Source organism: Oxyura jamaicensis, chromosome 2 (genome assembly GCF_011077185.1).
Source record: "Oxyura jamaicensis isolate SHBP4307 breed ruddy duck chromosome 2, BPBGC_Ojam_1.0, whole genome shotgun sequence".
In the NCBI taxonomy this organism is placed as follows: domain Eukaryota; kingdom Metazoa; phylum Chordata; class Aves; order Anseriformes; family Anatidae; genus Oxyura; species Oxyura jamaicensis.
The window spans coordinates 138,632,980-138,644,572 of record NC_048894.1 but is presented as its reverse complement, the minus strand read 5'-3'; the positions used below and the strand labels follow the sequence as shown (position 1 = coordinate 138,644,572).

General features: G+C 41.4%; 1 protein-coding gene and 1 long non-coding RNA gene across 3 annotated transcripts in view; one reads left to right on the top strand and one right to left on the bottom strand.

The window, feature by feature from the left end:
- Positions 1–494: 494 nt before the first annotated feature.
- Positions 495–11,593, bottom strand: part of DCSTAMP (dendrocyte expressed seven transmembrane protein) — a 13,247-nt gene continuing 2,148 nt past the window's right edge. Inside the window, exons 2-4 of one of the 2 annotated variants that reach the window (XM_035319037.1) lie at positions 6,931–7,993; positions 3,011–3,331; positions 495–2,277 (exon numbers count right to left, since the gene is read on the bottom strand). In XM_035319037.1, the coding sequence (XP_035174928.1) occupies positions 2,194–2,277; positions 3,011–3,331; positions 6,931–7,956 (1,431 nt within the window). In that variant the 5' untranslated portion in view covers positions 7,957–7,993 and the 3' untranslated portion in view covers positions 495–2,193. Of the gene's footprint in view, positions 2,278–3,010; positions 3,332–6,930; positions 8,800–11,593 lie in introns of those variants that run through there. The other variant, XM_035319038.1, reaches the window with a different exon arrangement.
- The window catches only part of LOC118162689, an 11,608-nt gene continuing 5,284 nt past the window's right edge, over positions 5,270–11,593 (top strand). The window contains exon 1 of the long non-coding RNA XR_004748565.1: positions 5,270–5,283. This is a non-coding gene — a long non-coding RNA (uncharacterized LOC118162689). The remainder of the gene's footprint in view (positions 5,284–11,593) is intronic.

Sequence of the window (11,593 nt, the reverse complement as noted above, 5' to 3'; positions counted from 1 at the left end):
AAGTGAGAAAGAAACATCAGCAGGGCAGCTGACCTGAACCAACCAAAGGGATAGTCCATACCATATGTGTCACATTCAGCAATAAAAGGTGGAAAAAGGAAGAAGAGGGGAGGGGTGGGCTCTCGTTGTGAAAACGTCTGTCCTCCTCCCGAACACCGGCTACGTACGTTGAGGCCCTGCTTCAAGGACGTGGTCAAGCATCGCTCATTTGTGGGAAGTAGAGAGTAATTTCTTTCCTCTGCACTTCCACATAGCCTTTACTTGTTTTGTTTGTTATTCCCTTTCCCCCTTTTCCTTATTCCCTTTAGTTAAATTGTTTAATGAACAATAATATTTCCTTATTTTTTTTTTCCTTTAATTAAATTATCCTTATCTCAACCCATGAGTTGTTCTTTCCTTTACTTCTTCCCCTCCTCATCTGAGGAGGGGGAGTGAGAGAGCGGTTGTGGTGTTCATCTGCCTAGCACGGTAAAACCACCACACCACTCTGAAAATAATATTGTTTTTATTATGCTTAGGTGATGTCCCAGACATCTTCCTCACCGTTGCATTTGGAAATAGCTTCCAGGGGAAGTTGTTTAATCACCTTCCCAGGGGCTGAGGTGAGGCTGAACAACCAGTTATTTCACAGATCCTCCACCTTGCCTTTCTTGAAGATTGGAGTGACATTTGCTTTCTTCCAGTACTTCTTGCAGATCACCACAACCTTTCAAAGGTAACTGAGAGTGGCCTCACAATGACACCAGCCAGCTCCCTCAACACCCATGGGTGCTTCCTAGTGGGTCCTTTGGACTTAGGCGTGTCCAGTTTGTTTAAGTGCTCTCTCACCTGGTCATCTTCCACTGACAGTGAGTCTTCCTTGCTCCAGACTTTGTGTTTTTCAGTTTTTCATGTGGAAAATAACTTCTGACACTTGCTGCTAGAAAGTTTTAAAGTCTTTATTCATTCAGACAATAGAAGTGTCTATCAATGGCTGTCTTGGGACCATGCACTTATTACAGAGGAACAAAGTTTGCTAATCTTACGCAACCTAAAGAAGGAAGTTGGCAGTGGCTGAAAATCAAGAATATGCTGTATGTTGAGAGGAGTTTTAGTTTTACACTGACACCGTTTCAGAAAACTATTCTTATGCCTTTATGCTTTTCCATTTTTATGCCATATGAAGGTTACATCACCAATGTTGGTTTAAAAGGCAAAGGACTCAGTATTGGCTCAGTTTTGTTTCACTGAAATCAATGGTGCCTTTAGCACCATTATTAAGCCAGTTTTTGTCACTTCTGCAAATTCCTTCAGACTGCAAGATTCAAAGCACTGCTCATCCCTGCTTGTATGTCCTTACACCTCAAAACAAGCTTGTTTGCACCCCCTGCACCTGATTCCTTTGTATTCTCTCGCCCTTATGAGCTTTCTTGCCTCTGCCCATGCCACATTGCCTCTCGCATGATGATCAAAGATACGGGACAATCTGCAGTAATGCTACAGCCTACCAGCATGTGAAAGTTGGAGATAAGACGAAGTGAGGAAGTCAGAGGGGGAGACTAGGGTTAGAAACTTCTGAGAGAAAAATAGGAAAAATTAAATGGGGGAGCTGAGGTAGGGGGGAGAGTTCAGCTGAGGTAGGAGACTGACAGGGCATAGAGCATTGGCCTTGTGGAAGAGACAGCCACAGTGTCTGGAACTAGTGCATAAAGCCAGGGATGGGAAAGAAACATGTAAGTCCACTAGTTGAAGTTCTCAGCCAGCCCAAAAACAAGTGGAAAGCCTCTGCTTTGTCTTCCATTTTCAGTGACTGGCAAGTGTGAAGACAAACCTGCTGCTTCCATCATGTCCTCTGTTAGCTCAAACAAAAGAGGTTTGTTCTGTAGTCCTAAAAGTTCCAAGCTCAATTCCTTCCAAGCTTCCAATTCCTTCTGCACAAAAATGGCTATCTAAAGAATCAGACAATTCAGATCCCAAGCTGAAAAATGACTATTAATGCAACCCAGAGCTCCCTGTGATGGAGAGCACACTGTCTCCCGTGGCTTCTTTTCCAAAGTTTTCCAAAACACTGCTGACCATTAGCCTGTGATCCTATTTTTATTCTTTAAGAATGAAATACTTCAGGAAAATACTTTCAACAATGATGGATGCAATGCACAGGACCCTGTGGAACTCCAGCATCTCAGCTTTATCAAAAGATTCACTTTGTCTCTTTCACACCACATTGTCATGTACCACAGTCCTTTCTTTCTTCTTCACAGCCTCTCTTGCCTTGAGTATTGGAAACCAAAAGTTGAGCTGAAAAGACAGAAGTACAATGCTAAGACATAGTATTACTGACTTACAAATCACCCAGACACTAGCATCCTGTATTGTCAGCATTGAAATCTATAAAAAAAAAACAAATAAAAGAAAAAATATGTATGTGTCAGCAGGTGACTGCCTGGATGTGCCAAAAATATATGCATGCTAGTTTGTTTTTTCATTAGTGCATATATACATATAGATAGAGGGTGAATATTTTTGCAGGCAAAAACTTCTGTTTCCTGACAGTATCTGCAGTCCCACTCGCACTGTGTTACTAAAACAGAAATATATTACCTTCCCTGTTGCTAAATAACAACTTTCCCAACATTAAGGGGCTTCTCACAAATGCTTAACATTTCCTACCCAGACTGTAGGAATACTCTTTGTGCTGGAGGTGCTTAACATACATTCATGAAAACCAAGTTTCTCTTCTGGAGAGCTCTAAGTCTGAGGAGTATTTTCTTGCCAGCACATGGCCGTTTGGGTGCATTCATTTTGTGTCTGTTACGTGTGTATTGAAGGGCAGAACCAAACAACCATGTGATATAAGCTTACAGATATACAAGCTGTCTCTGGCCTCTGGCCTCTGCAGCCAAGCACTGGGGAAAGTCCATTAGTACATCACTGAAGTTAAGTGTTTAAGTACTTCCTGGATATGAATCTGGCTATAATGCTGGGAGAGGGAGGCTTTTTTTTTTTTTTTCCCCTCATGCTTATGTCTTACCGTTCTAGCAAATGCATTCTTCACAGTTTTCTGTTGCAGCTTTGCTCTTTTCTTGAGTAATTTTGCATGTAAATAATGTATCCGTTTTATCTCAGCATCAGGATAGAACGAGGTTGACACAAGTATTTTAAATTGGGTCAGGAGGCCAGAGAATAATCCAGAAATTATTAAGAAGAAGATGATGATTCCAAGCTGGATCCATGTGGTGGAAAGATAGAGCTCTGGCTGAGGAATGCAGTTGTGCTTAAACAGGGAGATCTTGAAAGGATCGTTCTTTACAACAAACTCTCTCACCCCAATGATGAAGTTGTTCTCATTCCTCTGCACAAGAAAAGGTAAAAAAGAGAGTTGATTACAGTACTGGTTCCCTCCTTTTCTCATATTTCTCCTATTGGATATTCAGATTTCCACAGGACCATTAATTGCTTAGTACATCCGTTGTCTATGAAGGACTGCTCATAACAATATATTAGCTATTTTAAAAATGTTTCAGACTGCATTTTCACCATTTTTCCTGGCACATTGTTTGGACTGTTAAGAACTTACCTTCTCAGTGGATCCGGCAGAAAAAAATAAGCTTATCTGTTTGTAGTGGCTTAATATTGTGTGGTTTTTATTTTGTATTTTTGTATTTTATATTAATATTGGAGCAAGCTGGTCTAGTGGAAAGTGTCCCTGCCCATGGCAGGGGGGTTGGAACTAGATATTTAAGGTCCCTTCCAACTCAAACCATTCTGTGATTCTACAGTTTTGTGAATACATTCCCACTCATGAATCTGCTCAGATCCTCTCTTAGAGGGTCATTCCTTCTTCCTTTTTCTCCTTCTGAGTAAAACAGAAGCATAGAGCATGTTTATTCATTTGGTTGTGTCTCAGTGTTTGATCAGCAGTCCTTCTACATCCACCTACATAGGTGCTCTGACTACAGGGTTATCACACAAAGCTACCTCTCATGTGCTATTAGGTGCCTTTGCTCAGAAGAGCTGATGTCTTGCACTGCTTACAGACTGCAATGCTGAATGAGAGGGACTAAATATTGCTACTGGGACCAGTATTTCATACTGGCAGGTAGCTTTCTGCTCAGTGAGTAGGAACCCTGAGTCATCCAGCCGTCTTCTCTGACCATGTCTGGGGGATACATAGCTCTTCACAGAGGCCATGTACTTTTGTTAAAAAATTGTTAGATAAACCAGGACACAAAAGTATGCCACCCATGTGTTTCTGGTGGAAAAGTAAGGGGAAATAGGCTCTGTCCTGTTCTAATCTATCTCAGACACTTGCATTCTTTAACTGAACTGATGTCTAAGCAAAGCAAAACTGCATTAGGAACTCAATATGAAGCAGAGTACAAGTACATGCACATCTTAACTCTGTACCTATAATAAATATCTCAGGAGACTGCTGAGTCTGTCCTGCTCACCCAGGCAGCTTTTTGGGCTCTTCTTCTGATTAATCTTGAATTTAATATTATCTGCAGGTATCTGTGACTATGCTTTGTCCCTCCATTCAGGTCAATAATGAAGAGGTTTAGCAGTACAAGTCCCTGTATCATGCCCTGGGGAGCACCACTAGCAACTTTGTACCATTAACTGGAAACTTGAGCCCAGAAGTTCAGCCAGTTTTCAGTCCACCTGACTCACTATCCATTTATCTACAGCATGCTTCATTGGTCTGTCAGTGAGGGTGTTGTGAAAGACAGTGTTGAAAGCCTTACTAAATGCATAATACAGTGTTCTTTGCTGCTCCAGACTTCCCTCTCGTCTCAGAGGCCTGGGACTGGTGAAGGTCTCCTCCCACTAAAGGCAGAACTGAAGAAGGAATTGAGTACTTTGGCCTTTCCCATGCTCTTTGTTACCAGAATCTCTACTGCACTTAGCAGTGGGCCCACATTTCCCCTACTCTTTCTTTTGCTGCTGATAGACATACAAATCCTTCATGCTGCCCTTCACCTGCCTTACCTCTTTCAGCTCCAGGTGGGCTTTGGCTTTCCTGACCCCATCCCTGCAGAATCAGAAAGTGTCTCTGTATTCCTCTTGGGTCCCCTGCTCCTGCTTCCAAATCCTCTATGCTTCTTTTATGCATTAGAGTTTTGTCAAGAGCTTGATTACCTGCTTGTCAGGATGGACCTTTCTTGAGCTTGGAGGAAGTGAATTTTGAATATCAATGAGCTCTAATGGACCTTTCTTCTCTCAAGGAACATATGCCAGGAGACCAGGACATTTTCCCACATCCGGTTTGGTGATGCTAGAGCACAGCTACTGTGTAGCAGCAGGGTTTGTGTGAAGGGTAAAGCCCTCTTGGCATGCATAGCAATCTGCCCTTACAATATATCTCACATTAGACTGACTGAGGAAGTGATGAAAGCTTCTCTGCTTTGCATGGTCATCTGACCTCCTCAGGTTGGGCCTGACCTACACATGCTGATCAAACAAGTACAGTCCATCCAATGGTTTTACACCTACTTTCTTTAAAGTCTGGGTATCAATTAGAAGTTGGCAATCTATGTCCTTTAGGAAACAAGTGTTTTTCCACTGTCACATCCTGGGAACTTTTGTTTTATGTCTGCCATACAGATTATGAATTTCTCCACTATTTGTTAATGTAGAATTGTTCAATAATTTAAATTTTATCCCATGGGAACATTTGATATTTCGATATGTCATAAAAATATCAATGTCTGAGTTATGCCAGAATCTGGCCAAAGACCTGACTTCATTTCAGCTCATTTCAGCAGGTCACATTTGCCTGAAGCGCTCCCATGTCTCTAGCTTACTTCTGCTTCATGGTTCAGTCCCAACCAGATGAACAAACCAGGACCAACAGTCTGCCACAACACAGAAAGCAAAGCCTGGAACGGTTTAGCTGTGTGTCATAGAAAAAGTGGTCTGTGTGAGGCAGACCACTCAGAGACACAAAATATCACATATGCAAAAGTGAGGAAGAGAATCTCTCCGTCAATGGCCTGTTCTGCTAACTTGTCATTTTGAGCAATGCCCTTATTTCATTGAGCACCTTAGGAATCTTACTTTCTGGATCTGCTTTTGGCAGATGAATTTTGGGGGGATGGGGAGAAATGAGAATGAATCCTTGTTCTTATGAGGTCTAAAAGAAGGTAGTAGAATGTTACATAAGAAAAGATTGATAGAATAAAAATATATATCACATTGTATTATGTATATGCCTTTGGGAAACACTTTAAACCTGAACTTTCAAGCTCTCAAAGGGGGCAGCTTTCCAGTGCCCACATAGCACCACACACGTCACCCATTCCAGTGCTGGAATTTCCTGCCTTGGAGGTATTCAGAACTGGACCAGACAAGATCCTGAGCAATGTGATCTGACTCTGAGACTGGCCCTGTTTTGAGCAGGAGGTTGGTCTACATGGCCTCCAGATGTCCCTTCCAACCTAATTATGGTTCTCCATGCCACTGCTGTTCCTGCTAGAAAAATCTTCAGATTCAGCAATATGCTATTATTTTGTGTGCATGCAGCCATGCCTTCTGAAATGATGATCTCCTCTCATCGCTCAGCTAAGGAAAGGCAGGCATCTTGTACATCAGTGTTACAGTGGTCTTTTGATTTTAAAAGTGCTACTTCACAAATATCTACATTGCAAGCTTCCAATTTTATGTTTCTGGTCTTCTCCACACATATATAAATATTAAATCCATTCTTCCTATATTAACCATTCTCTAGAAATATGATGACACTTTCAAGAGTGCAGAGACTTGTCTGGTTATATCCAATATACATATCTATAAAGGCAATGGCCCTTTTTGAAACAAATGTATGAATTACAGTGTCATGGAAGAAATGACAGTTCGTTGGCTCTGCTTTTGCTTCTGCAGCTGCTGAAAATGAAGGAGAAATTTTCAACACTAAGCTAAACTGCGAAATACAAAGTACCGATAAGTACTTACTTGCTGAAAGAGGCTGAGCTGAATTTCCAGATCGGGTAATTCTTGGAGATGTTTATTCACAGAAATAATTAGCCAATAAAACAAATAATCTACTGCAGCAAACAGAAGCCAGATGCAAAGATGAACAATTACAGGGATAAAAAAATACTGTATGTGTTTTCTCTCCTTCCTTGTGAGGCAGAAAGATGGAATTATCACATAATCTTTTCTTTCTTTTTTGCTAAGAGGCAGAAGGCCTGGTCTTTGCTGTTGCTTTTGAAGCTCATCAAATGCAATGAACTGTTTTGTGATATAAGTATTCTTAAACTTGACACCATGAGAGCCCACAAATTTTTTGATAAAAAGGGCAGTTCCAAAAGAAACTAGAAAAATCCCTACTATAGGCAGTACTTTCTGGCCTATATAGGGCAATATAGTCAGCATAAAAGATATCTGGTTAGCAACTCTTTGGATTTCTTGTTTTGTGTCATTTAGCTCTTGTTTCAATGCATCATCTGAAATTGAATAAGATGGTGTAAACTCATGATTTAGCAACAGTATATCTTTAGGCAGTTCAGTGGAGCGCTTGGCCTCCTCATAAATCCATTTTATTGCCTCAACATAATATTTTATCAAGTCAAATTGCTCAAACTCTAAATGGCAGGTTATACTGTCTGCCAGAACCTTCAGGTTGTGAAAAGTATTTTGGATATTGCCAGCCACCACGACACCTGTACCAGCAGTAATAAGAGCGTTTCTTCCTTCTCGCAGCCCACAGGAGAGAAGGAACAGGGCGCTGAAGCAGCGCAGGTGCTTGAAACAGCAGAGCGCGACAGAAAGTGAGATCCAGATGAGGCCAGAAACCAGTAAGGGACCCAGAGGCTGGTGAGCCAGGGAGAAGTGGATGCCAAGGAAGAACAGAAGGCTTGAAAGGAAGCCAGCTGCAGAGCAAACAGCAAAAAGCTGTATCAGATACTTCCAGCCTGGCTTCCTTTCTGATACAAACACTCTCCAGGCATTTTGGGCTGTTGAGACAAGTGCTCGCATCTCCTTCTTGTAGTGCCTGACACTGTAGTGGCCGAAACTGGAAAGAAAGGAAAACAAAAATATTGTTAGTTACAGGGTGACACTATAGAGAGTAACACACATTTAACTGACTGACTTTCATGTTATGAAAAATGCAGGTCTGACTCACGTGGGGGCTGAACTGCCCTGCATTCAGTCCCAAATCTTAGTCCTCAGTGTCATATATATATATGTAAGAGACAATTATAAAAGTTATTCTATCTTTTCAAAGTGTTTTTGTCATTTTAGGTTACCTAGCCTACCTCAGCCCTCAGTGCTTCCCCTCAGATGCTTGCTTTGCTTTACAGTAGCACTGGGAAGACAGAAAGGGGAGCGAGTATCCCCAAAGGAAAGTCTCCCCATAAAACCCCGTGCAGAGCAGTGTGGCCCGAACCTTTGGGGAGCAGCGAAATGGGGAGAGCAGCATATAAAGGCTGCCCAGGGACAGGGAATGAAGGTCTCCTTCATCTGGAGGTAGGTCAGTACAGAGGGAAAAAAGTGTCTCAGAGGCATTATTCCTTCGTTGGGTCTCTCCTGGGATAGCACAACTACGAATTGACCCATATACATGGTTAACTCTAACTGCTCATTCTTGTCACCCTTTTTCCTGCCTACCAGCATGCCCATACTGGAAATTAATTCAGTTTGATTGGAGACAGTATTTGCCCCATGCTTGCATCTTTCCTTCTTCTCTTACAATATATTTATAGGGCAATTTTTCTTTCCAAAGTTGCTAGACTAATTTGTATGCATATTAGCCTTTTAACATACTAGAACAAATAAGATACTAATTAAATAAAATAAACTGTTGCAATTTTGCCCCATAATAAGGAACAGTTGTCTTCACAAATACATCCTAAAGATATTACTTTATCTTTTGTTTAGCTTGAACACAGCAGGTAGCCAGGAACTAAACTATTATTTAATACACATACTGTGTTTTCCTGGCATTTGACTTCATGAATTCTGCTAGCATTCACTGTACCATTTCCTCCTTCCTTATTGTTATTTATTTGTTTTGTTTTGTTGTTATTGTCAGCTCTGCATGCGACAGGAGGGAAGGGTGACTGGACCAGGCAGGTCCTCCCTAGTGCTGAAGGCTATCCTGGAAGGTGCTCTGTGGTGATTTTGGTGCTTAATAGCTTCCGCAGGGATTGAAGGTGGGCAGCAGCAGAGCGGGCTCAGTTCCTGGCACTGTCACTGCTTGGGAAGGCTGAGGAAATTGCTTCCCTCCAGGGCCTTGGCTGTAAATAACAGCAATTAGTAGCGCCTTCACAGGAGAAAAATTAGTTAATTAATGTCCACAAAGTATTCAGGTAGAAGTCACCACGTCTTTGGGAAAGTGGTGCAGGTGACATGGGGAGGAGAGGTAGCACACAAGGCACTGGACTACGACTTTGCAGGATCCTTAAACACTGCCTACTGCTGCATCTTCTTGCAGGTCAAAGGAAAGTAACCCTAGACAGTGAATAGACCTGGAGTTCTGTTCTTATTTAACAGGTCTTAAAAAAATCAACTGCAAAAACCCTAGCATTTACATAACGTTATGCAAAGACTTCTGTGTGAGAAAATCTCACATTTTGAGTTTTGTTTTGCAGCATTGATTTCACAGCTGTTCTCAAGCATAGTTTCTGCGTGGTCTTGTGTGTTTGTATGTATGGTTATTGTTTATTCCTGCTAATATTTATAAGCATATGGTAAATAGGCTGCAAATTGTGACAGAGTTTGGCATGGCTGCTTCTAAGAACTGACAAAAAAAGAGTCAAGAACAAAGCTGCAGAATTAACAAAAGCCATACTGCTGGACGAGGAAGCTGGGGACTTGCAAAATATGATAGAAGCTGAAAATATTCCAAAAGCCTCCTTTACTAGACAGATTTAGTGCTGTTACATGCTTGCATAAGGGATAACTGCACTACTCATCAAACACATGGCAGGTTTGTCCCTAACCTGCCTGAACCCAAAGTTTTAATGCAGAAAAAGCATCATAAGGAGCCACTGACTTCTGGAGCCAGTGACACAGATGCTCAAGTGTCTCTGCACCATCACTGAAGGTTGGAATTTTTTCTGACCCCTGCAGAGCCCATTCCTGAGCTCAGTAACTACAGGTTCAGAGTCCCGACTCACAGCGCACATCTCCTGGCTTTTCTGGTATCTCTGTTTCCCCCAAAAGACATCAGCAACAGAAGTAGACACTAAACACAGAAGAACACAGAGGATGAAAACTGGAGGCCTACAAAATTGCGGAGACCAAAAATTCTTGCATCAGCATGCACTTAAACAGCTGTGAGTGCTTTGGAAAGGGAAATAACATCCTGGCTCAGAGTTAGAAATAAAAGTTTTTGCTCAGCTAAAGAGGCTAATTCAGTGCTTAAAGAAAGAATAAACCTTGAGAGCCTTCTGGAATGATTCCTTTTGAAAACATAACTCACAAAAGCTCTCCAGAAGCTGCTAGGTATAGATACAAATTCCAACAGGAGGATGACAAGAAAAAAAAAATAATTTCAATTGCAGTCTGAAGCAAAGCATTTTTTCTTCTGTCCCATAACATATACTAATGTGGCAGCTGCTACCACTATTAATGTAGCATAAAGAATGAGTGTTGGAAAGCAGTTCCTTGCTCCTAAGTGCCAGTGTCTTTCCACCATAGCTTCTTGTGATGTACACCACAAAAGGGAGCTGGAAACTCTTGAGCCCCAGCTCTGTCTTTGAATCTGATTTTTCTGTAGGGCCTATGGGGAACCTCTCCAAGCCTTAGTTTCCCTTTCTAGGAAATGCTTACTCAGATCTGGAAGCATGATGTTCATCTACCATATGGCATGCTGGCAGGAGTAGTTATCAGAACAAATTCTTTCCAGCAAGAAGTCTGGTCCATACTTCTTAAGGCTTGTAACGTACTGAGATTAATGCAATATACTTAAGAGTTTTTTTTTTCTAGTTTCATTTTAAAATTAAAGAGGAAAATTTTAAAGAGTTTTTAAGATCATACTTATTATATTTCAGATACTGGCTCCAGTTTTTAAGTAAGTAAAAGATAAGTGCATAGCATTGAGAGTCCCTAGAAAATGTCTTTCCAGCTCACCCACAAGCTTTCTGTTAGAGCTGTGTCATTTTCATACAACACTTGTTCACGCCATGTATGATTTTTTCTCTGCCTGCTATAGGTACTTTTATATAGTGATTGTCCAAGCAGTATGGGCGTCTTCACTGCCAGTTTGGTCCTACCCTAGCCCCTTGCTCTGCCTATTGTTTGCTATGGTTACATAGGCAATCCTCATATTTGCAGGGAGTATTTCTGAAACCATCTCTTCTGCTTGGTTAGAGGTGATTACTGGACGTAAATTTCCAGTATATGGATAATCCACCAAGGCAAACTCTTTGCCAATTTTTACTATAATGGAAGAAGTGTCTTCCTCCTAAAAATGTATAGATGGGATTTAGTAATTTAAAGAAAAAAATTGGATTTACTATTTTAAGATGGGATTTACTAAGATTGGATTTACTAAGAAGGAAGGAAGGAAGGAAGGAAGGAAGGAAGGAAGGAAGGAAGGAAGGAAGGAAGGAAGGAAGGAAGGAAGGAAGGAAGGAAGGAAGGAAGGAAGGAAGGAAGGAAGGAAGGA